General features: G+C 40.6%; 1 protein-coding gene across 3 annotated transcripts in view; it reads left to right on the top strand.

Moving 5' to 3' along the window:
- Positions 1 to 26105, top strand: part of pald1a (phosphatase domain containing paladin 1a) — an 89281-nt gene that overhangs the window by 16522 nt on the left and 46654 nt on the right. For all 3 annotated transcript variants that reach the window (XM_074663258.1, XM_074663259.1, XM_074663257.1), the window contains exons 2-18: positions 1840 to 2037; positions 2239 to 2341; positions 4368 to 4547; positions 5018 to 5182; positions 6743 to 6903; positions 7408 to 7483; positions 8081 to 8235; positions 8311 to 8407; positions 10693 to 10797; positions 11069 to 11164; positions 11244 to 11378; positions 11559 to 11675; positions 12741 to 12920; positions 13003 to 13200; positions 13750 to 13890; positions 14019 to 14090; positions 23089 to 23229. In XM_074663258.1, coding sequence (XP_074519359.1) covers positions 1853 to 2037; positions 2239 to 2341; positions 4368 to 4547; positions 5018 to 5182; positions 6743 to 6903; positions 7408 to 7483; positions 8081 to 8235; positions 8311 to 8407; positions 10693 to 10797; positions 11069 to 11164; positions 11244 to 11378; positions 11559 to 11675; positions 12741 to 12920; positions 13003 to 13200; positions 13750 to 13890; positions 14019 to 14090; positions 23089 to 23229 — 2307 coding nt within the window. In that variant the 5' untranslated portion in view covers positions 1840 to 1852. The remainder of the gene's footprint in view (positions 1 to 1839; positions 2038 to 2238; positions 2342 to 4367; positions 4548 to 5017; positions 5183 to 6742; positions 6904 to 7407; positions 7484 to 8080; positions 8236 to 8310; positions 8408 to 10692; positions 10798 to 11068; positions 11165 to 11243; positions 11379 to 11558; positions 11676 to 12740; positions 12921 to 13002; positions 13201 to 13749; positions 13891 to 14018; positions 14091 to 23088; positions 23230 to 26105) is intronic.

Raw genomic sequence — 26105 nt, 5'->3', positions numbered from 1 at the left:
CACAAAAGTTTGGTGTCCATGACCAACAAATGAGCCGTACAAAGTAATGATCCACTCCAAATACAAAGATTACTAAAAAGAGACGAAAAAATTACAAGAAACAGACAAAGAAGAGTGAGCTGCTGCAAAAGGAAGCCATAGCCAACAGGGTGGTGCCTAGCAAAACAGCTAAAGGCTAAACCATAAGCTAGTCTGTTTGTGCTAATGTTGATTCCAACCCACAGTCAGCAGTTATTCTGCAGTGGTCTGTTCAAACTTGAGAGTCTATCAATAAAATGAAGAGTGAGGTTACGTTAGCTCTAATTGGTAGATGTACACATTATACGTTACAGACATGTCTCACAGCACCAGGCTGTGCGTAGCACTAAATATAGCCGACTACTAAACTATGGTACAAACTAGTGCTGCACGATTTGGGGAAAAGGTGCGATTTGCGATTAGGTGGACAATATTGCGATTGCGATTGTGCTTGCGATTTAATAAAAAAAGTTGTGTCATGATGAGTCTACAGACTTGCTTGGTTATCATGGAGAAAAATCTGAATTGCATGTGTTGACATTGCGATTGCGATTGCGATATCCTCTTTTGCGATTACATAATTGCATGTGCTGACATTGCGATTACGATTGCGATTGCGATAATCGTGCAGCCCTAGTACAAACTGACAAAGTTAGCTTGTTGTCACGTTTCAAACTACAGCGCTAAATAACTGTCTGTAAATACGTTGTTGTTGCATTGTATCTGGTAAAAAGTTATCTTGAACAAAGAAAAGTAGAGTTGAATAGATTTAATTCATTTGTAAAACAAACCCACCCCATGTTAAGACTCATCATGAGGAGTTATTAGCTAGGTGCCAAATCAGCAGTGTGTGAAAGCACTACAAAAATACAGATATTTAAAGAGGGGGTGTTATGCTTTCCCATATTATAACTGTGCACCCAAAAAGTAACAGTGCTGGATGTTTAGACTAAACATGTTTAGATTTTCAAACCTCCACGTCTTCATATGTTGTAGAAATTCCTGAATCTGTCTGTAAACATCTCAAAACGGTCTGTTCTAAAAACAGCACCAGATCCTCAGGTGACCTGCTGAAATGATGAGGTCATCACATAGTGATCTTTTTACTAGATCATGACACATTGGTGGGCTTCAAACACCAGAGTCTGCCCATAACTGCCCCAGACAGGCCTCCAGAGAACTGGCCAATCAGAGGGAAGGGGGGTTTGTGGAGCCTTTAAGAGATATCAGCTGAGGGTTTTTAAAAACACCTCTGTGAAAAAAGTAGCAATTTTTTGTGCTGTAAATTATGTAAAGCTGCTACAGAGGTACCAGTGGGGTAGAATGAAGCCCCAAAAATTCTCACAACCCTCTCTTTAACTTATCATTCTATATCCTTATGACTGAGAGGAAAGGAGTGAAATATGTAACTTTACAGAAATGTTAAAGAAATCAAAAAAGAAGCAAACGGGTGAAGTAGAAATGAGAGGTTTTAGAGAAGGGGGGGGGCAAAACTAGTCAAAAGCAGGTCATAGTGGTGCTGGAGAAAAAGTTAGTGAGACAAGTTATGCATGAAAAATTCTACTGGATTTCATTAAATGTCATCTAAGTCTTCACAGACAAACCTGCTTCCCTAAAATGAGTTCATGCGCTCAATTTGTAATGTCAGTGATGATTCACTTCAGTATTGAGGTGTGAGACTTTCCCCAAATAGCTTTTCACACCTGTGATATCTAACTGTGGTCCACCCCCCCTCATGTAGAGCATGTGTTACCACCATGTGAGTTTGTATGCGAGCATGTTTGCTTCCTGTCTCTAAGTCCGCTGCGATGTCATTCACAGCTGCTTGTGGAGCATGGGTACAACTGCCAGCGCCGCCCCGCAGCCTGTTTCCGTTGCATCGCCGCTTGAAAGTGTCCACGGTAACGGGATGGCCGACAGCAGACAGTCTCTGAGCATGAGCCCGTTTCAGACGGTCAGCATCCACAACAACAAGGCCAAGTCCATTATCACCAACAAAGTCGCACCTGTCGTCATCACGTAAGTCCCTCCCCGAATCCGCGTTCTCACGATTGGGTGTTAATCCTCTTTGATCACTGAAGGACCCCCTCCCTTTCTCCATACCACCCCCCAGCTCAAGTGTTTGCCCCTGTTATCATCTCATTTGTCAATCCAGGCCTGGCAAACAAGAACTGATAATTGAATTGACCCCCAGACCCACTTGTGCTCTCTGTTCCTCAGGTACAACTGCAGACAGGAGTTCCAGATTCACGATGACATCCTCAAGACCAACTACAAAGTGGGTCGGATATCAGACAGCATGCCCGAGCACTACCTGGTGCAGGTGAGTCCAACACGGAGCACAAACCTCTTTCCATGCCACTGAAGCTGTAAGACGTGGATTCCCCTCACCTGTCTCTGAGCTCGGCTCTTTTCACATTCACGTGTCCAAATCGCAGAGCGGCACAGGATCATTGTCATGCGATGTTTTATGATGTGGGGCGGCCATTGAAACAGGAATGTTGTCACCTTCTTATCGCTGCTTTGATCTGCTCTGCCACCTCCACGCTGTCTGTTCAGTGTGAACACACAGACTCTGCTTTCATCAGAATCTGAATCAAAGCAGGTTTATAACTGGGGGGGTTACGTGTACAAGAAAAGTGTCTCGGTGTTTTGAGCTACGGCAGTGAATGTAGAAGGACTGTACTTTGAGTAGAGTGGCATTTATTATATGAATGTATTTTTAGAGCTGTACAGATAGAGCAGGAACAACATTATGGAGGAAAGAAAAAATGTGTCACGTTCAGAGGAAATAATCCAGATGATGCTGAGTGATATAACTTTATATAACTTGGCAGCAGTTTAACTTGGGTTAAGAATGATATAACATCCATAATTCTCTCTTTTGGCCCAACAGTTGCGCTACACATGTTTTTTAAACCAAAGATATGTATTTAAAGAATAATCTCTTTCTATGGTGGAGCCATATATAAAAACTACAAGTTAAAGCTCCTATGTGAACATTTTGACTGGTCATGAAACACCCTGTAATTCATACTGTTGCCTAATTGTGGCCTAAAAAAAGTAACCAATACCACCGGTGACACTATTGATACTTTTTACATTGTAATTTTAAAGCTCCCAACAGTTGGTGCGGGGTAGGTGTCTGAACATCTTTGCTGGCTTTTTCCGCAGCTAAAATTTCCTGCTTAATTAATTTGCAGGATATTTTTTAAAACAGAAAACAGTTGCTACAAATGAACTGGATGAAATCAATAGAGAGAGAAGTGATGCACCTCTGTTCACAGGGGACGCCAAAAACAATGCAAACAATAAAAAAAAATCCCCACAGGAGCTTTAAGGTGCAGTTTGATTTTTCTGATTCAACAGAAAACAACAACATAGCTTATAACACACTTTTACAATGTTGTCAGATATTAAGACCATGTTTAGCACCAAGAGAACTGTCACTTTAATACTGATGGGCAGATACATGCTTAAAGTGTTGCATTCTGGGTATTTGTTCAAGAGATGAAACCACAAAGAACAAAATCTCTTTCAACTTGTGCCTCTAACAAACTCTAACCCTAACCCCAACCAACTAACAGTTGCTATAGGGCAGAAAAATGTAAACAAACCAAGTTTTTAGCAGTTTAGTTGACTTTTATCAGCATGTGTTGCTTTGTGATAAAATAAAATAATCTTTTTAAAAAAAGGCTGATGATCGAAGAAAAAGTTGATTTTCTGCTGCTAATCATGAGTGAAGAAAAGTTTACTGTTGCACACAAACAGTTTGTGCCTTTTATCAAATGTGCAAATACAGTTAATGAATGTGTATTTGCTTTAGTAAGAGGCACAAATTGTCCCTGTGTGCTTTTAAATTGTTTGTTTACTTCCTGATAGTTTATGTCCTCTTTTGAAATGCACCGATTGCCTAACTAAAATCAAGCTGACATGCAGACAATAACACTAGCTGTCAAATATGAGTGTATGGGGGCTCACCAGTAGTGTCCACCTTAAATAAAACAGGAAAACCTTCTCTGGGTTTGTTTTTCTGAAGACAAAGAAAATGTATGAGTTAAAAAAGACCATCGGTGAACAAAATCAATGAGAGTTTTGTTGGTGAAATTCTTTGATTGGACCATATTTCTGTTTATGTTTCTGTTCAGCTCTATGGAAACACAAAATATTAGATCTTGGAGAGATGAGGGCGATAAGAGAGTGATTTAACGTGTTGTGACAACAGAGGATCCAGAGCACAGCCAGTTTTGGCATTTGCAGAGTGACGTAGTTTACAGCAGAATTTTCCTCTCCAGTAGAGGTTGTGTTGCCTTTTGATAAAGTCTAATAAAAGTTGCGTTGCTTTCCAGGGGGAGTACTTCATGGTCCAGGATGTGTACGCCAAAGCAGACGTCCTGAACACCACAGGCAGCTACGGAGCACCCAACTTCCGCCAAGTTAAAGGGTCGTACCCACTGTACGGGATGGGTCAGCCGAGCCTGAACGGCTTCAAACAGGTCCTCCAGAGGCTCCAAGCACAAGGCCATGAGGTTAAATTCTATCACACACATGTATACACACAGAAATCACACAGACATTTCTATGAGCTAGCATAAATTCTACTCCAGCTAACTTGTGGTTTTCTGGCCCTTGATTCTCCCTCGTCTGCCTCTGTGTGTCTCCGCCTGCCCTCCTTCTATCTGTGTTGTCAGTAAATATTTGAGGAGTCAAGTGCTGTGAGGAGGCTGTGGCTGAGTCGTAGAACTGAGCAAACAGAAAGTTGTGGTCATGTGTACCAGTGGAAAAAGATTCTCTTTGCTTACAGCAGCAGGAAAACGCACCCTAATTAAAATGAAATTGAAGAAATTATACGTCAAGCCTCTCTTAAATCCTCACTGCATGTCTCCTGACAAGTGATTATTTCCAGTTGTTCTTGGGATGGTGTAGAAAATGAAAGGAAACGACTGTTTTCTTTAGAAAGAGATTAATTAAAGCCTTTCTTTTGTGTCTTCTCAACCAGGAGGTCATATTTTGTTGTGTCAGAGAGGAGCCAGTGCTTTTCCTGCACAAAGATGACGACTTTGTGCCGTATACCCCAAGGAGGAAGGAAAACTTACATGAGAACCTTCATGACCTGGAAAAGGAGGAGCTGGTGGAGAGCTTGGAGCTCACTATCAGGAAGGAGGTGACGGATGACTCAGTGTCTGTGTGTGACGATGTTTGATGACCCTTTTAAAACAGATGTTTAGTGAACAGACTCAAAGTTTACAGTCATTTGCTTCGGTACAGGGAACGATGGAATTTGAGTGTGTTGACTCAAGATTTGTTTGTATAAAGCACCAAAAACAGTAATGTGTTAAAAGCTACATAGGCAATATGCAGTCTAAACCTAAATGGCACTAAAAATATATGAAGGAAAAATTAATTAAAAAAAAAAAAAAAATCTCTACTCTTTTCCAAAAAAAAAACCCGAAACTTTTTGCATCTCTGTTATTTCACATAAAATTTTACCACCAGCATTGTTGCACGTGATATCAATGCCAATTAAGTTAAAAACATCTTTTATGACACAGGGACATTTTTCCCATTTATTACTTTATTAGCTATTAGCCTTGCTAATGAAAATTTTACAGCGCTAGTATTGCACATTTATTTTTTTGGCACTAATATTAATTCAAGGGAGAGTTCTGCACATCAATTCGTGCAAATGAAGCAACTTAGCTGTGCTAAGCTTAAGTTAATGTTAGTCACATTAAAAAACACAATTGATCATTTTGCACTTTTAATTTTTCACATGGAACTGCAAAACTTTCAACTGTGATTTCAAAAGTGATTTTTGCAGCAACATTTTTGCAAAAAAAAAAATTAATTGCATTTAAAAGTTTTGCACATCTGTATTACAGAAGATGAATGTTTGCACATTCATTAGTGCACATTTAATTTTGCACATAATGGACAACTGATCTTTGCAGTACATGGATATTTCTTACATTCACTTGTGCTCACACACATTTTAACTCTTGTATTGCACTTTTATTTTTTACACCATTGCAATTGCACAACAGTCATTGCAACTAAAGCAATTTTAATTGCATTTTAAAAAAGTCAGTTCATTCTTCACATGAAAACAGCTGATAACTATTTTTGCATATGAATATTTTTGCACATGGACCTGTACAACTTTCAACTGTTTACAAAAAAATGAAACATTTGTGCCCAAATATGTGAAAATGAAACATTTGCAGTTATCATTGCACATAATAGTTTTGCAACTCTTTATTACGCATGACATATTTGACACATGAAAGTTTACTCTTATGATATTGCACATAAGATTTTACACTTGTTGTGTGAACAATCTTTGTGGTACATGGATATTTCTTATATGCACTAATAACTTCACTATTTTCATATTTGCAACTCTAGTATCGAACGTTCATTTTTTGCTCCAGTGTTACTGCACATGAAAGTTCTGCACATCAGTTGTTGCAGATAAAAACTTTGCATATTTAATGGAGCTCATGCAATATTGCAAGTTTCTAATTTGCATCCAGTGTTTTACATAAAGAAACTTAACATTTAATTTTGCAGACTGTAACATTTCTATTGAACAGCACATTTTTCGTATTTATTCCTGCACCTCTATTGTTGCATATACACTGTTTTGCTTGTCTGCTGTCTTTATTGCACTGCCAGAATGTACTCCTGCTCTCTTTTTATTGATGCGTCTTTCTTTCCCTCACAGCTCCATGATTTCTCCAAGCTCAGCGAGAACGTCTTCTACATCTACAACGACATTGAGTTCTTCAAAGACGAGCCGCAGAAGATCTCCATCACGTGTGAGGAGGACATCCACGTGACGGAGGAGGTCTATAAGAGGCCCATGTTCACCATGCCGGCCTACAGGTTGTTTACACTGTTCCTTTATTAGCCCCTCCAGCTCACACAGGTTTACATGTGTCTGCCTGCTGTAGGATAAGCAGGGCAGATTATGAACTGTGGTGCTCGGTCGTGCAGAAAAGAAGCTGGTTGCCATGCTTTTCAGGAAGAAAAGTGGGGATTGATTAAAAAAAACCTTAAGATCGTTGCTTCCTGTTTTCAGTCAGTTCAGCAGCGTCAGCTTTTATTGAGATGTCACAAGCCGATTGTAACATTTCTGGGGCAGGGAGAACTTTGAGGTTGTGTGGCCTAAAAAGGAAGCAAAAGTTTTTAAAAATGCGATCCTATGATTTGATATCTCCTCACATCCTTTTTTAAAATCATGAACTTGTAAATGCAACACAAAGGGAGCTCAGCTGTGCATTCTAGGTCAGATGTGTGTGTGTGTGTGTGTTATGCTATGACCTACATAAGGGCAATATTGACTAAACACAGGTGTCAGATCTCTTGGTAACAATCATGTTGTTGCAGGTACTACAGACTACCACTGCCAACAGAGGGAGCACCGCTGGAAGAAGACTTTGATGCATTTGTTAACATTCTCAGGGTAAGACTTTGTGTGAGCTGCAGCAACACTGTGACTCTCCTTGACGGACTCTTGTTTTGATGTGCTTTTAAAGTTATTAACAGCTGGAACATCAGCTGAGTACCTGGATGTTCTCACTGAGGGAGGGAAAAGGTCACAGCGCCACTCTTTAAATCCATGTGTTGCCTTTTTATTCAGTCTGGTTCCAGCGATCAGTCACTTAAAGGTGTTATAGTCCTGAGATAAATGGTTCTCTCTTCATGCCCGCTCTTTGGTCATCCGCTCCGTCTGGTTTCCGTCCTGCTCCTCACTCACACAGGATGTACTTGTCTTGTTTTGTCCTTTTTTGGCCTGGCTTGCAGCCGTCGGTTTGGTTCCCTCAGGTTGAATAGTGGCTGTTTTTTTCCTTCAGTAAGAGATGGGACCAGAGATTTTTAACACTATCATTCACCCTTTCATTTTGACAGGCTTGGCATCCCTCTGAGTTTCCAGTGTAGCTGAACTTCCCAGATGTCCCTTCCCTTCCTGTTTCTGTAGTTTTAACAAAAAGGTTAAAAAAGAGCAGTTTCCTCATCTCAACTTCTGACTCCTCTCGTCTTATTTCTGCTTTGTTTCCAGGAGAGCACCAGCTTGTCTCGAGGCCACGATGCCTCCCGGCGACTTCCCGCTTTGCTCTTCAGCTGCCAGGTGGGAGTCGGACGCACAAACCTGGCCATGATCCTGGGCACCTTGGTCATGAATCGCCTGAAGGGGGATACACAACAGGAGCCTCAGTAAGAACTCAAAGAGCAGATCTTTGACTTTGGTTTAACGCAGACAGGATGTGACTTGTGTTCCTTGTTTTGCAGAGTTGAGGAGACGACAGCACCAGAGCCTAAACCGCTGTTCAGGGTCATCCAGACTCTGATCAACAAGCTGCCGAATGGGCAACAAGTTATGGAGGAGGTAAAGCAGATCACTTTACATCACTCACTCAACTTACTGAACATACGGAAAGTATTGACAGTGCTTCAATTTTTCCTCATTTTGTTATGTTACAGTCTCATTCCAAAATGGAATAAATTTACTTCATTCCTCAAAGTGCTAAACACAACACCCCAAAATGACAACGTGAGAAATGTTTTTTTGGACTGTTTTTAAAATTTATCAAAATTCCCAAACTAAGACATAACATGTACATCAGTATTCACAGCCTTTGCTCAATACTTTGTTGATCCACCTTTAGCTGCAGCTAAAGCCTCAAGTATTTATGAATATGATGCCACGAGCTTGGCTCACCTCTCTTTGGACACCTCTCAAGCTCCATCAGGTTGCATTGGTTGCACAGCTCTTTTCAGATCTCTCCAGAGATGTTTGATCTGGCCGGGCTCTTCAAAGACCTTCACAGAGTCGTCCTGAAGCCACTCCTTTGATATCTTTGCTGTGGTCTTAAGGTCGTTGTCCTGCTGAGAGATGAACCATTGCCCCAGTCTGAGGTCTAAAGGTCTCTGGAGCAGGTTTTCATCCAGGATGTCTCTGTACATTGCTGCACTCGTCTTTCCCTCAATCCTGACTGGTCTCCCAGTTCCTGCTGCTGAAAAACATCCCCACAGCATGATGCTGACACCACCATTCTTCACTGTAGGGATGGTACGGTCCAGGTAATAAGCGGAGCCTGGTTTCCTCCAAACATGACGCCAAGAGTTCAATCTTTGTCTCATCAGAGCAGAGGATTTTCTTTCTCGCGATTTCGAGGGGATTTCACCATGATTTTGCTGTCGCGGACCAAGCTGCATCATCGTGGAAACATCGAAGCGTCAGGATGTCCGGTCGGACGGTCGTAAGCGGTACAGTGTGTGAAGACTCACAAGGAAGGATTAATTGCTGCTACGTTCTAACAATAATGCTGCGACCTCCATCAAACTTCTGGCATGTCAGAAATTTTCGCCGTAGCTCGTACAGTGTGAGTGGTGTTACGTCACAATTCTATCATTCATTCATTCATTAGTAACTATGTTCATCATAACGTTATCGGCTACAGTTGAGGAATTTGCCGGTGCAGTATGGTGTTTAGAGCAACATTGGCTGGCTAATGCTAACGTGAAACTATCATAGCTACTGTAAAACAATATATAGTTTAACATTAACGTTACCTCAAGCTCCTGATGAAGGATGGACATCCCATACCAACCACGTCTCCTCAGCCATTCACGTACCCAAATCCTTTTCTTTCTTTTTTTTTAGTTTCAGCGCACAAGACAGCGCACACAACTGCAACAACTTGCTGCCTGCTCGCCATCTTGTTGTCAGGCATGCTGTGGTTGTCATAGGAACTAGGAACCTTTGTTTTTTGTTGTTCACACTGTAGCATGTCGTGCTGTCACATGCCGACTGACGGCGACAAGTAGTCGTGGTTCTCAATAGTCGTGGCTGACAGCAGTCGTACAGTATGAGTACACATGTCATAGGGTCAAATAGAGTACAAGTGACAAACCCGGTCGTGCAGTGGGAGCATTTCCCTGACAGTCAGATTTCTAAAATCGCACAGTGTCTGCCCGGCATTAGTCAGACTCCAGGTGGGCTGCCATGTGCCTTTAACTGTCTTGGACACTCTGCCATACAGGCCTGATTGGTGGATTGCTGCAGAGATGGTCTTCCTTCTGGAAGGTTCTCCTCTGTCCACAGAGGAACCCTGGAGCTTTGACAGAGAGACTATTAGGCTTTTGGTCTTCTCCCTGACTAAAGTCTTTCTCCTCGGATGGCTCAGTTTAGACGGGGGTCCAGGTCTAGGAAGAGTCCTGGTGGTTCTGAACTTCTTCCATCTACAGACGATGGAGTCCACTGGGCTCATTGGGACCTTCAAAGCAGCAGAAACTTTTCTGGACCCTTCCCGACAGATTTGTACCTGTAGACAATTCTGTCGGGACAGATCCTCTGATATCATGCTTGGTTTGTGCTCACACATGCAAAACAGTCTGAGAAACTTTTTCGTGTTGTTATTATGGGGTGTTGTGTGTAAGATTCATTTAAAATAAATTTATTCCATTTTGTAATGAAGCTTTAACAAAATCAAATGTTGAGAAAGTGAAGCGCTGTGAATACTTCTGGATACACTGCATGGTATTTTTTATCAAGCAAATCAAAGATCTGAAAAATCTTGTGTGTGCGTGTTATTCCTAAGTATCAAAAAATGACGACTGGTTAGAGTATAACATTTTTTTTTTTTTTTTTTTTCTGCTCTTGTCTGACAGGTCAACCAGGCGATCGCTCTTTGTTCAGAAATGCACAACATAAAAGAAGCAATATACGAGAACAAGAGTAAACTGGAGGGGATCGGAGAAGATTATAAAATTCAGGTGAGTGATTCTCCATTTTCATCCTGTGACTCAAACCAACCTGTGGTTTATTTTAAGAGGCACAGACATGACGCAGATAACACTCAAGCCTTTACTCATATTCTGCTAAATAAAGAAAGTGGAATCAGGAGAAGAGGATGCTCGAACAGCACTTGAAATTATGTGTGTTTTGATTCATTTTCTCTGGTCTATCTTGAAATCAGTGCAGGTTAAGATGAAGCTTGGACTAAAGAAAGAAACACTTGAACAGAGAGATATTTCTGTTTTCCAGGGAAGCAGCACCAAAGACTACTTTCTCAACAGAACCATGCAGAGCCTGGAGCGCTACTTCTACTTGATTGTATTTAACGCATACCTACATGAGCAGGTATTTCTCCACAGATTTGAATACAGAAGTCCACAAACCCTGCTTTATTTCTTGATTTTTAAGTGTTCCTTTCTTGCAGTATCCTCTTGCCTTTGTGTGCAACTTCAGCCAGTGGATGTGCTCCCATGCATGGCTGTACAGATTACTGGCCTGCATGGACGTATCAGAGCTGACAGCATCAGCAGAGCTGGTCACTAAAGGAGCTCGGATCCTGGTAAGAAAATCGAACACACAGCTTTAGATAATATCTCCCTTGGTTATGTAACTCTCTGTTTTAGGCCACATCTCATCTCTTCCTCCAGATATCGCACATCTCTCATCATCCTCCCACACAGTCGTCTGCAGCTTAAACATTATATGCATGTATAATTGATGTGTGTATGTCTCTGCGCAGGTTGCAGATGAGTGTTTTGCTCCTGACCTGCTCAGCACGGTGAAGGAGATGAAGGCGGTCAACTTCAGACGTGTGCCCAAGATGCCAGTTTACGGAGTGGCTCAGACAACATCAGAGGTGAAGAGGCTTCATATAGAGCAGTGTTTCCCAAACTTTTTTCCAGGTGACCCACATTTTTGGGGAAACAAGCCATGGCGACCCAATCCAAAATATGTCATCTAAAAATCAAATGACAGGATAAAAAAGGGTGCTTTAATCATGTTTCTGCATCATTTACATTTTTTGGACCAGCTAACAGGCCTGACATCCCCGTCATGTGATATTAAGGACAAGATATTAAGATGCGATGTTAATCCAGAATAAAGGTAACGGCATCTGTCCATGTCTTGTTTTCAGCCTTTCCTCTGACTGCTGTAAAACAGTAGGAAACATAAGGTGGTTTGGCTTTGGCTGTTTGAGCAGCACCAGCAAATGGCTTCAGACTTTTGAAAAACAGTTGCATGTTTCCAGTTAGAGTAAACGTGGCGATGACCCTTCACAATGAAAACATAACCAGCTATGACAGTGTGGGGAGCCAATCATCAGTTAACAAATCAAGGGGAAGGGAGACTTCTTCTGGTAAAGGGAAGCATGAATTTTGTGTAAACGTTTTGAAACTAATTTGGTGACCCATAAAAAATCTCTGGCGACCCACCTTTGGGTCAGGACCCAGACTTTGGGAATGATTGATATAGAGTTTCTAATTCACAAAAAACATTTAAAAGTGTCTGAACTGCTTTTGCATGACATAATTTTAGTGAGGATTGTTTATAAAACGTGTCTGCAGATTGCCTTTCTTGGAAAGTAAACTCAAACATCATCTGCATATAGAATGAGCTTATAATTTATCAAAGAGTGACTTCACACATCCCTGTCATCAAAGAATAAATTGATTTTGTAGTCTTCTCTGAAATGAATCCCTGCAGTTATGATTATTTATAACAGATCAAACAGACTCAGGAGGAATGACTCATGATTTTGTGGACACTTACACGCCCACCGCAGGATGCTCCAGCTGGACTTTCAGCTCCTTGTCATCTAATCTAAACATGTATGTGTGTGTGTTTGTGTGTGTGTGTGTGTGTGTGTGTGTGTGTGTGTGTGTGTGTGTGTGTGTGTGTGTGTGTGTGTGTGTGTGTGCAGGCGACTGGAGCAGTTTTGGCCCATCTGACTGATGAGAAAAGGAAGCACAGCCATGTGTTGTGGGTCAACCTGCAGGAGGAGCCGGTGCTGGAAGGGAACGGGCAGATTTTCACACCAAGGGAGCCGTCATGTCAGGACCAGCCCATTTCTATCCCGTCGTCTGACTCACAAGTTATCGAGGTGAGGTCAAAACCATCCCGTTTTGACTTCTTTAACAGCCTGTTCCAGCCAAACTGAAAGCACTCCTCTTCCTGGGTTGTAGAAAGTGGAGACGTCGTTGAAGGAGGAGCTCTTGCGGGCTCAGAAGTGGCTGGAAGTGACGCTGGAGCAGGAGAAACAGATGAAGATGTTTAAAAGCTGCCTGACAGTTCAGGAGATCTTCAACCAGCACAAAAGCTCACACCAGGGCCTGGTCTACAAAAGAATCCCCCTGTTGGACTGCAGCGCACCTCGAGAGGAGGTAAAGGGTAGAAAGGAGTCCCAAACACCTTTGTACACACAAGTACTGGTTTTTCTATTCATATGGGGACCCGTTAGCAAAAAAAAAAAATGTCTCCGTGTTCAATTTCAATCAAACTTGAGGCCTAAAAACCAACAACCTGATGATAACGTCTTCATCCAGATTTTGAAACATCTCCTATGCTGATTATATCCTGTTATCAAAAGTGTCCTCGCTTGAATGGTAAAAAAAGAAATCAAGGTCCTCTCAAAGTAAATAAACAAGTACAAACAAAAACACTTCGGATGCATCAGATCTTATCAGGTATCTTGGCAGCTGCTTGTCATGAAGGAAGGAAACAATTGATAGGCTTTTTGCTCCCTCTAGTGGTGGAGAATGTGACTGTTACTCAGGGTTTTCACAATAATGTGAAAAATGACTTTTTTTTAGATCACTATCGGCAAGGAAATATTAAATTAAATCATGAATCAGATGAATTCACATAAAAATATATTAGGAGTGGATTTTTAGTTAACTGTGTGGTTTTTGTGTGTGTGTGTGTTTTCTCAGGATTTCGATAAGCTACTAGAGGCCATGAAGAGCACCTTGGCTGAGGACTCTCACTCAGCCTTCGTTTTTAACTGCTCGAACGGCAAAGGCAGGACCACGACCGGCATGGTCGTCGCTGTTCTGACTCTCTGGCACTTTAATGTGAGTGCCTACCTTAAATTCTCTGTTTTTTGAGTGTGTTTAATAATAATTTTAACATTACAAAATTTCAACTCCTGACACTGACTGCAGTGTTTCATAATCCAAAACTTGTTTTGTTCCTCCTGCAGGGATTTCCAGAGTTTGGTGATGATGAGATTGTGAGTGTTCCTGATGCCAAGTACACAAAAGGAGAATTTGAGGTATGTACATTCCACAGTGTGTTAATATCAACATGAATGCTCTCCACAAAAATGCCAGACCAATAAGATCTCCCCCAGGGTATCTGTCATAAAGCCTACCTCTTTCACCGTAACAGAGAGTCTTTGCTGTTAGTTTTCATTTAGTGCTGATTTTGGTAGACTTTTGTTTCATTTGACCAGAAAAGTAGCACAAAGGAAGGGCAGTAAGAGAAAAAGTAACCGAAACTCAATCTGTATTAAACCTTGACTGTCTGCATCAGTCTGACCCAAGAATCTGTCTGACTTTAGACCGTATCCACCTGAGGAATTTTTGTCATGTTTTGTTTCAAGTTCAATGTGTTTTTTCACAATGACTATGAAGGCATGACGTCCATATTAATAAGCATTCAATCAAAAAAACACAAGCTCGAAATTCTGAACAAAGTCTCAAGTAGACACGGACTGAAGTTAAGGTTAGTGATTTGGAAATTAAAATGTCACTAACTTAGTTTTGTTTATCACTTTTCATACAGAGGTTAGCTCCAAAGTTTGTATTTATGCAAACACTGAGGCCTGATATCATCGAACATTAACAGTGATTTTAGTAACACACTGAACTCTCATTCTCCTATGATAAGTTGTTGATTCAGCTCCAGGATCATGCAGTGTCTTGACTAGGGCTGAACAATTAATCAAATTTAAATCGACATCGCAATTTAATACAATGCAATTTTCAAATAGCAAAGGCTGCAATTAAAAAAAAAGAAAAGATTTAAAGTGCATTTTAAAAGTGCAATCCACAAGTATTCATATATCAGAGGTTGTGCCAAAACTTTGTTTTTATTCACAGTTCTTCACTTTATTTAGTGTGAGATTCATAGAAGAGAGGATTCATATTAATTTTTCTGATTATTGTTCATACCTGGCCTCTTGTTCTGCAGGACTTTCTTCCTTTCTCTGATTTTATTTAAGGAAATTAATGATAATTTTATTACACGTCTACAAGGCTTGAAGTTAAATCAATTAGTCAGTATTCTACTGTGTTTGTAATAGTTAAAGATACATTATTCATATCAGTTCATCTCATTTCATCATAACATGTAGGCCTGGCCTACAGGAGAGACTTGTTTATAAGTTGACAGTATCCTTTGTTGTGTTGGTCATACTACAGAATGTTGTATTGCTTGTGTTAAATGAATAATGTAGAAGACATACATCCCCCCTAAAACTTGTATGCTAAATCGCAATCGCAATATTGGTCCAAAAGAATCGCAATTAGATTATTTTCCAAAATCATGCAGCCCTAGTCTTGACAGACAGTTAATCAGATCCTCCGGCTCAGCCCTGATGAAATGTCTTTGGGTCTACCTCTGGGGTTCTTTGTCCCATCACCCTCCGGATCTTTGAAGAAATCCAAAACGATTGTCTTACTGAGTCCAACCTCATGGCGTGCTGTGAGAGGCCTTGCTGATGCAGCTCAACAATCCGACTACATTCAAAGAGAGAAAGATTTTTTGCCTTTGTCATCAGGAGGTCATGACAGAGTGAACACCTGACAGGAAATTACATTGCTTTTGTTGACATTTTTGTACAGATCTAATCTTTTAAAGGCTGAGCTCTTAAACTTTTGATCAGCTGATGAACAGACTCACTTAAATTATTTGTCTCACTCCTGTATCTTCTTTTTTGCATTTTAAGGACCAAAACGTAAACTTGTGCAATTTTTTAGCGAGTCTTAAAAGTTTGATCAGGTGTTTATTTGAATTGCTGTCAGTTGACATTCACTTAGTGTCTTCCTGGCTGTGTTATTTTGATGAAGCATCCTCGATGACTCATTTTGCTCAAAACCCTGACAAAGAACAACAAACCAACAAGGACCTGATCTAAATGGTGCTGAAAATGACTAGGCTGGGAGATGGCTCTTGCGGAAAATAATTTTTATGTTTTCACCATTTCAGTTCATCTTCTCCATAAATTCATTAACTCACCAAATGTGTGATGTTGGCTACAGATCCTGTCATAGATTAAAACCCCTCATGTCAACACATTTTACTTACAGATACACCCTGTGATGACACAGTGATCAGCTCTGAGCGGAAAGCATTTAGTGAGTTCAGTTAACTTAAGTGGTGCTTTGAAAGGTTAAACAAATATATATAAGCTGCTACATAAATAACATGCTAAATTATCCATTGGTACGTCCTGTACATTCACTGTGTGACCTCATTAGTGTTGATGTATACTTAGTGTTGTGGTGATGTAATGCTCCTTGTGGCAGAAGTCACTTGGCACATTTTGAAGCATTTCATTTTCTGCTGGTGCATCTTTGATTTCTATTAGTTGGAGTGTGTACTTCATCATGTATGCAGCTGTTGAGGAGTCATTGGAGCAAACATCATTAGAGGAGTGTCTTCACTCTTACATGTTTGGTACATGGCTTTTTAATTCTTTCCAGGCAGCTTTAGTCGAACATTTTCACATACATGACACAAATAGCTGGTTCTGTTCAGCTCCTGTGATTGAAAGCTTTGTCCAAAGAAAGGCAGCACCCAGGGCCTCTCTGCTCAGCTCTGAATAGTGGCTGTTAATCTGAGCTGCTGGGAGGTTTTCTTCATTCAGAGCTGTGACAGTGACTCAGTGGTTGGCACCTGCTGGCCGTGTCCCAAATACTGTAAACATGGACACACAGGAAGAGGCCGCGCACAATACCCTCATGCCAATCACAGCAGAGAGCCTGCCGCGGTTTCTGGGATACCCTGAGGTTTCCACAGAAACCCTGTCTGCCTCCAATTCAGCCCTTAAAGGATGGGTGATGTTGCCATCCTAGTAGCCTTATCTGGCAGAGCTGTGTTGCCATGGCTGTGAAGTCCAGGACATGACACGACGGAGGAACTGGTGGGATTTATGGCTTAGTATCAGGTCATCCTCTGTTAATCAGTGACCAGCTGGACCAAGCAGCTTGGAAAAATGCCTCCTGTGGTTCTGTAAAAATTACCTTCAAACAGCTTTTAATACATTTCAACTTTCATCAGACTACTGGAATAATTTTATTTTATAACATAACAGTACCAAGCTGTCGTTTGTGGCAATAAATTTACAATTTGACTCTTCTCATCCCCTTAGCTTTTACACAAAGACTTGATTTAAGATGGTAAATTAATCCCCTCCCCCCAAATCTGAATCACAGATGATTGGGGCTCCCCAGTCTTAACTGTTAATATTAACTAATGATCAGAAATCTCAGGAAGCAACAAGGAGGCTCATCATACACAACCATGGCAAAGATGGTAAATGCAAAACAGTAATAAATCTATTTGTTTAGATGTTGAAAACATGATCCCACTTCTTGATTTGTGGCAACAACACAAGTGGTGACATACTGGGTGCTTTTCCACCACAGGAACTCTTCCCTTGAACAAAGTGCTTTTTGACCAGAGGAACAATCTTACTGCCCTCTACTGGTCTGGCAACTTGTTGCAATGACCTTTATTTTTCTCTAAAAGACAATGGCCTGATTTGTATTATCTACCTTGGTCTTTGGTTGGTGTGGGAAATGCAGATAAACAGTAGGGCACAAGAACAATGTAGTTTCTTGGAAGGGATTGGCAGGAACTAAAAGTACCTTCAACCTCTGGTTGAAAAGTGCCAAGCATAAAAAGACATTACAATCAGGGGTCCGTTGCGTCTCGGCCTCTTGTTTACATAGTAACAGCGATCGGCCCAACTCTACTTTGGCAAAGATCTAGATTTTTTTTAACTGTGTCTCAAGGTAAAACTTTGTATAAACAGGGCCCACCAAGAAATGGTCAACCAGAAATTCATGTTAGCTCCCGATTTTGCTCCCTCTAAATTCACATTCAAGTTTAAGAGTCTTATTGAGAGTTTTGACAAGAGGGTTTAAATTCTGTTAAAAAGTGGACACTGACAGTGAAGCTGAAAAATTTAGAGCTCCCTCTGCTGAATGGCTGTAGTATGGGTAGTATGTAATAAAAATAGTATGTAGCATGACAGCCGAAAAGTTCAATTTTGGTCTCATCTGACCAGACAACATTCTCCCAGTATTCTACAGGCTTATGAAGATGCTGTTTAGCAAACTTTAAACAAGCTTCAACATGCCTTTTCTTGAGGAATGGAGTCTTGCAGGCTGAGCGTCCATAGAGGCCATGGCGGTGGAGTGCATTGCCTATAGTTTTCTCTGTAACAATTGTACCTGCTGCCTCCAAATCTTTATGGCGCACTTTCAGGGTGGTCCTTGACTTGTTGAGTACACTTCTGACTATCTTTCTGACTCCCTGGTCAGAAATCTTGCAAGGTGCACCTGTGCGTGGCCTGTTGATGCTAAGGTGGTGCTTCTTCCACTTCCGCTTCAACCACAATCAGGTTGCAGATGTCTTCAGAGAGCTCTTTGCCTTTACCCATCATGAGGTGTGTCGTATTTAACTGCTTGGTGAAAAAAAAAACTTTTTTTATAGGACCATCAATTTGCTCTAGCCCAGCTGATGTTGGTTTGCACTAACTGGAAGTTCAAGTAATAATTACTGACAGATTTCAGGTGGTATGGTGCATTTCCTTGCCAAAGTATACAGCCTTTCCATGGTGTTCAATACTTTTTCCTGTGTTATCGTACTTAATTCCACATAATCATTATTTATGGACTTGAATGTCATGATTTCTTTTCATTATTTGAGTTAATACCAGTATCTGGTAGGAATTTTGTTTGAATTGGATCTTCAGAAATAAATGTAATGAGGAAAAAGTTGAGGTGTTCAATACTCATTTTCCCCACTGTAACAAATTACTTTTTATATTTTTTATCCCACTTTTTGAATGTATCATGATTATTATTATTACTATTATTTTGTAAACAAGGTTTAACAGATTAAATACTATAGGTTTAGTTGTTGTAACTAAGGTCTGTGTGTTGAAATATGTATTGACTGTTAGTAGAATAAATCAAAGATAAAACAGGGATTCATGAGGCTGTTTATCCAGCGTGGCACATCCGTATATTATCTGGCTTGGAGGCTGCATACTGATGCTGCTCCTGTTCCTCTGCACACGCTGCTGAATCTGAAAATAGGCTTTTATCTCCTGGTCCTGCTTCATTCTCTGATCTTTATCACATTCATTTTTCTCCCCTGTTATCTCCTACCTCTCCTCAGTGTGACAGTTGGTGTGCTTCAGCAGGCGTTCTGTACAGGGCATACCAACAATCCCAGTTACCCTGTTGATGGAAACATTTCCAAACTCAGCGAGGTCAGCACTGTAAATGAACATGGTGACACACAATCACACCAATGTTTGAAGTAGGTCACGTCTGACAGGCTGTGCTCTCGTCAGCAGGAATCACAGGACTGACAGTTTGCCCTGTGGTTTGAATCAAGCTGAAGGCCATTTGTTTGAATGATTTGTTTGTCTGTTGGTTCAAATACGTCCTCTCATGGAACAAAGATACTAGATCAACATCATACGCAGACAGCTCACAGTGATTTATAGTGTATGATGAATTCAACAATGGTTTGATCTTTGAATATGGAAAAAAATCACTGCAAAACTTTCACAAAAGTTGAATTTGACCTGACATTTCAAATACCCTCCAACCAAAAAGTCTTTGAAAGTGTCCAAACAGATATTGCGTCAAAATATTTTGTGGAGAAGTTCAAGTTCTAACTTTGAACCTCCATCTCAAAGCCGTCATAGATGACAAGTCCTTGAAGCGGCTGGACACATTACATTTCAGAGATTTAAAAAGTGGTGACAGCTGGCCAGACTCAGTGTGCTGCAGGAGACGGTACAATATGCCTAAAGGCTTCAACTGACGACAAACTTTGTGTTGTGATTTTATCTTTACTTTACTTTGAAGTAACTTTATATAACAACTGAGCTAAGAATAAACTTGATTGAATATCTTTAACAAGGTCAGAGGCTGCAGCCAGCTCATTCATTTGGGCTCTTATTAATTTTAAGTATTATTTAAAATTAGCAGGGTTTTGGGACTTTCCACAGAAAAACATTTAAAGACGGGGAACTCTGCTCCCCTTTAGGCTTTATTTTGTCCATTCGTTACCCCTGTAGCAGTTTTACATTATTTACAGCTGAAATAAATCCTTGTTTTTGTCACATTGGTGTTTTAGAAAACCCTTATTTCAGCCTCGGTCTGAAACACTTTGTTTGAGCTGCTCTTTCTTTGAGGTCCGTTTGCACAACAATGTTTCACCCGAAAATGCAAAAAGCGCTTCAACTGTAGGGACATGCCCCTTCACCAACCAAGAGATGTCTAGTTGGCTGCTAATAAACACAGGTCAACACAACAAATTGTTGATAAGGCCAATGTAGATGGGAACAAAAGAATTTCTGAGTCTGTTTGTCCTTTGTCTTGGTACCATGTACCGGCGACCCGATGGCAGAAGCCTGTATTGCGAGGCCAGGGGGTGGGCGGGGTCAGACAGAATAGTATGGGCTTTTCTTGTTGCCCTGACTCTGTACAAAACAGCGAGCTCCTGAGGGCTGACCCCTGCTATTCTGCCACACATCCTCACTATATTGCTGAGCCTGTACCTGTCTTTTACAGTGAAGGACCCAAACCAGCAAATAAAAGAGAAGGTTAAAACAGACTTAATAAAGCAAGAATAAAACATCTTCATAAAAGTAGTGTCTATATTAAAACTTCTCAACTTACAATAAAAGTACATGTGCTGGTGGGCCTTTGCACAAATTGCATTTGTATTGGCCTCAAAAGTCAGGTTACTGTCAATAATAGTGCCCAAGTATTTGTACTGTTGTACAGTGTCAACCGACCGACCATGTATAAAAACAGGGGAATGAGGTGGAGTGAGTCTTAAGTTTTAAGAACATTGATTTTTAAAAAAGAGCTCTTGCAGCATTTGCTTAAATCCTTTACCACTGGGCCGTGAGTACTGTCATGATTGTTTAAAAGAGACACAATTACCGAATCATCTGCAAATTTAATGATGTGCCTATCAGCATGCTGACCGCGACACTCATTTGTATATAAAATGAATAAAAGTGGTGAAAGGACACAGCCTTGAGGCGACCAAGTGGAGGATAAAAGTACGTCTGATAAAAAGCCATTTACTCTCACCCTCTGAGGCCTGTCAGTTAAAAAGTCAACAAGCCAAGATACTAAGCCCTGGTCAAGGTTATGTATGTCAGATGGTCAGCTAAAATATGTGATTGAATGCAATTAAAAGCAGAAGAAAAATCAATAAAAAGTTAAAAGGCAGTCAGCAGATTCAGCAGCATGAACACAACACAGTAGTCCACCATTGTTACTGTTGTCATTGTCCGGTTCAAACATGGGAATTTAAGTTGTCACAATGAAAGTGTAATGTGCAAAGTGGAGCGTGACTTCAGTGGTTCCATTGAAAAAAGCTCCTGCTTCCGCTTTACATGGCAATGGTGGCCGTGGCGTTTTCAGATAAATCCCACTCTGGAGGCCATTTTCAAAAAGTGTCCGTTTTAGTCGGCTGAAACATTTTTCTGGTGTTAACGGAAAAGGTAAAGGGTTAAATGCAACAACACTTTTGCGTTTCATCCTAAAACCATTGTTGTGTAAATGGCCCTTGGAGCTCCACAAACCCCCTGCCCTCTGATTGGACAGCCCACTAGAGGCCTGTAAGGGCAGAGCTATGGGCAGACCCTGGTGTTTGAGGCCCTCTCCTTCTTTCCTGAACCAGTAAGGAGCTCCCTGTGGGATGTTTTTGTGGAAAAGTCGTGCCATTTTTAGAAAAGATTGTTCTGAGCAGTGTATGCACAGATTTAAATGGTAATGGTAATTGGAAAATGGACTTGAGCTTTACACCACAGGTTTCACTTACCCATTCACACCCATTCGCGCTCACATTCACTCACTGATGGTCCAAAGTTTCTATGTCATTTATCCATCAGTGTCTCTAACTCATTGATGCTCTTTCATTCCCATTCGCACACCACTGACGCAGCAGTGGCAGCAACTTGGGGTTAGGTGTCTTGCTCAAGGACACATCGCCATGTGTCGCCCAGACCTGGGCCTGAGCCTGCAACCTCCTGATCACTTACCAAGCGCACTATCCAACTGCACCACCAACGCAGATTTCTACAACATATGAATACGTATTGGTTTGAAAATCTGTGCAATTCAGTATGAACATCCAGCATTATTCCTTTATATTTATATTGAATCTATGAGAAAACACACTACCCCCCCTTTAATTAATACCCCCTCTTAATGGGGCATGGGGCATTTTTGCAAGCTGGAGCTTACAGCAGTAACGTTTTCACAGCTTGATACAGAAAATTTCGTTGCTCTACCTCTTTTCTTGTAAAACATCTGTACATGTATTTTTTTTATGTTTTTTTTCTGACTTGACAGTTTGATCAAATTCAGATTAAAACTCATGCAGAATAAGGCACCTTGTTTCTATCTGCCACATGGCCTCATCTTTGTTCCCAAAGTCGTTCCAGGTTTGTCAGAAATTGGTTCAACATATTTTGTGCCTTAAAAACCAGTTGAAGGCGTACATGGTACAATGTCCATGTTTTATACGGTCTAATTAGATATTTTATGGAGGAGAACAGCTTTTTGGAGACATCTCAGAAAGCGCTTAATGAGTTACTAAGAAAAAAACGAGGGGATAGCCTGACAGTGTATCAGGATGCAGGTGTTAGTGTTCCTGTAATCCCTTGGGGTGTTTTTTTAAATAGCTGAGAACACAAGGCAAACAAAGCAGTTTATCTACAAAGAACATTTCATAAACAAGGCATTTAAACCATTAAAACACAATATTTGAGAGCCAATTAAATAAGGTGTCAAGTTAAAAAGCTGAATCCTGCAAAGTTTCACTTTAAGATAAACTTAGTTGAACATAACACAACAGCTGCAGCTGCAGACTCAGCATCTGTAAGTTCATACGAGGCAGGAGGCACACGGTGTTCTCGGGCTGTGAGCGTTAGCTTCACAGTCTGCTCACGTCTTCGCTCTAGACGTTCTGTATAATGAGTTTTCTCCTTCGCCGTGCAGGTCGTGATGCAGCTGGTGCGTCTTCTTCCTGATGGACACAGGATGAAGAGGGAGGTGGACATGGCCTTGGACTCTGTCAGCGAGACTATGACCCCCATGCACTACCACCTGAGGGAGATCATCATCTGCACGTACAGACAGGTACAGCTCAGCTCTCAGTTGTGGTTGTTACATGGGTGAGACACGTGACGTACATGACATAACAAACAGCAACAGGTGAAGAAAGGCACTTTCATCAGCGCTTCTCTGACACTTTGCAGCCTCATTTTCCTCATTCAAGGTTTTTTTTGAAGGTTTAGAAAAGTTTTCCTCTTCACTGTGAAAAGTAGAATAAACACTGTCTTACATGTGGGTAACCCCTCCTCCCTCATGAATTGCTCTTCTTCACTCACACTCAGGCTGCAAGTTGGTCAGAGCTTGAGCTGCAATTACACAAGCTCCCCATAGATGGCGTCACAAACTTATTCACATCCCTCACAGCCACGTCTTAAACCTCTGAGACATGAATGAGTGTGAAAAACCATTTGAGATGCCACAGTTCTCATTTCCAATACTCCTTTGGGTGTGAATGGAGAGAGAACATGAGAGGAGGGAAGGCAGGGAAATCAATGATCACTTGTGGGACTTTCATTCTCGACATGCTGTGGCTGTTTTGTTCACACGGCCACGTGGTGTGAATAGTGAGAGGACACGCTATTGTTGAGTCCTGTTGTTGTGTTGTGTTTATTTTCATGAAGTATTAAATAACATGTCATCGTAACAGCTGCTTTGTTTTCTGCATGATGAGAAGTCAATATCAGTCCCTTTGAATGGCTACGTTTATTCGATTTCCTGTCTGTGTCTGTATTGATCTGCAGTTGTTGGTGCGCAGAAACAGACAACAATTTAAATCTTTAACTCCTCTTGATTCAGACTTTCTGTCTCATAAACAAAGCACACTTAGCACAAATTTAACTCATAATTAATTTTTACAGCCCACTCTGGACCAGGTCTCTCCTGATGGAGCACAGCTCTGTTTTAGCCATTTGTAATGCAGACTGTAATCACTGTGCCTCTGTGCACCGTCAGCCGTTCTCAGCGTGCTGGAGGCACCCGGTCCTGTCTCCACTTTATCAATGGAGCTCATTGTCCTGTGAACCTTGTCTTTTTGACTATATTCGCTCTCTCTGCGTCTGTCACTCTCTGATGCCAGGCTCCAGGAAAAGGCTCACATTCAGCTTTTCTCAGAAATTAATGAGCTAATTTCAAAAACAGAAAGAAAAGTGTGTGCATATTTCTTCTATATGTTTATATTTATGGTTTAGAGAAGTAAAAAGACACTCGCTGATTCTGTTCATAAGATTTTGGGCTAAAATTTGAGGGAAAGCTTTAGAAATATTGACATTGCACCCTGTATAGTTTTTGTAGCATCAAGCTAATGTTCAACAAGAAGTTTCTGTTTCATCACATTTTTTTTCTGATTCAGTTGGTGGTTGCTATATAATGTAACAATGCTGTGAAGGCAAAAGACAACACAAAGCTAGCTAGCATGAATGTAAACATTGTTTCCTGTTAGAGCCAGTTTTGTATTTGAGTTACCGTAATTTGAGTCTAAGTCAAGTTTCGAGTCACCAAAAAATAGATCTGAGTTGAGTCCTTAGAACCATAGCCCAGAGCAGGACACAGGAAACTCATTTGATGGAACGTTGAGTATCTGGCTTAAGCATATGAAATATTCTGATGAACGAAGCTAAGATTGAGTTCAGGATGAGGAATGCTGCTGTTTGACTTCAGATTGTTGTTAATGAGCTAATATTGTCTGTGTAAACCTGAACAGACTGTTGGACAGTTTTGACATGCAGAAACCATATTCAGAATTTATTGACGAAATATTATGTTACTTATCTGTTCAAGGATGAACATTTGTGAAGTTAAAAACAGATCACACCTTAACCAAACAATGTAGAACCATTATGAGTGACTTTGGAGGCTAACATCGTCATTATCTACAGGGTATATGCTAAAATCCCGAGGTTGATTTCAACACCTTTTTAAGACTTTTTCAAAAACCTTTAAAAAAATGTTAAGACTTTATCGCAACTTTCAGTTGTTGTTGGCATCCACTTTTTAACAGTTGCAGTTTACATTTTTACAGAAATGATGTAAGCTAAGGAGGAATAAAGCTTGAAAGAACAAATGAAACTAAAGGCAGGTTTATCGACACTCCCACAACAAGAAACAGGAGTTATTCAAGGCCAACTTGCTGAAGAAAATGAGAAATTATTTCATCATTTTTAAAATTTAGGACATGTGCTGGAGATTGTGTGATTTGCTTTAATATTGTATTAATTTCTCTTTATGAAACTAGAAATGACGTTACTTTATAGCTGGTGTTTATACCGCTCACAACCCTTATTGTTGTATTTTATTGTAACTAGAGTCTTTATGTTTTTTTTTTATTTTGGTCTTTTTTTAGTTTTTTATTTTCTACTGACTCCATCGATTTCTGCTGTTAACATTTTTCCAGTTTGGAATCAATAAAGTAACTCTATTCATGTCTATTCTATTCTATTATAGAACTTAATCGGCTGAATGTTTAACGTCCCAATCAGGGGACATTTGCAAGGAGGAAAATAAATATTCATGGATATTTTTTGTGTCAAAGCTTGAATACCTATGAAACTTAATACCTCATAAAACCACAATTAAGACTTTTTAACACTTTTTAAGGCCCTTAATTTTCCCAAAATTGATTGATCAACTTTTAATACTTTTTAAGACCCCGCGGACACCCTGATCTAGCAGCTAGCTTATGACTGCTCCATCAACAGTCAGAGTAACATTAGCATCACCATCTACTCACTTTTCTGGGTGCTTCCTGGATGGATATCTGTTAAAGTTAGACTGTGTCCCCGTCTTCTCCTCAGTGTTTTTTTTTTTTTTTTTACACTGTGAACATGTTGCTCTGCATTTTCCAGGGTTAGAGGTAAAACCTTTAAAATCAAAATGCACAATCTCTGGCACCTCCTTTGACATCT

This window comes from Halichoeres trimaculatus, unplaced genomic scaffold (assembly GCF_033239565.1).
Source record: "Halichoeres trimaculatus isolate MK-OKI-2021-1 unplaced genomic scaffold, fHalTri1.1 fHalTri1_scaffold_23, whole genome shotgun sequence".
Lineage (NCBI taxonomy): Eukaryota > Metazoa > Chordata > Actinopteri > Labriformes > Labridae > Halichoeres > Halichoeres trimaculatus.
This window is presented reverse-complemented; position numbering and strand designations above follow the sequence as displayed.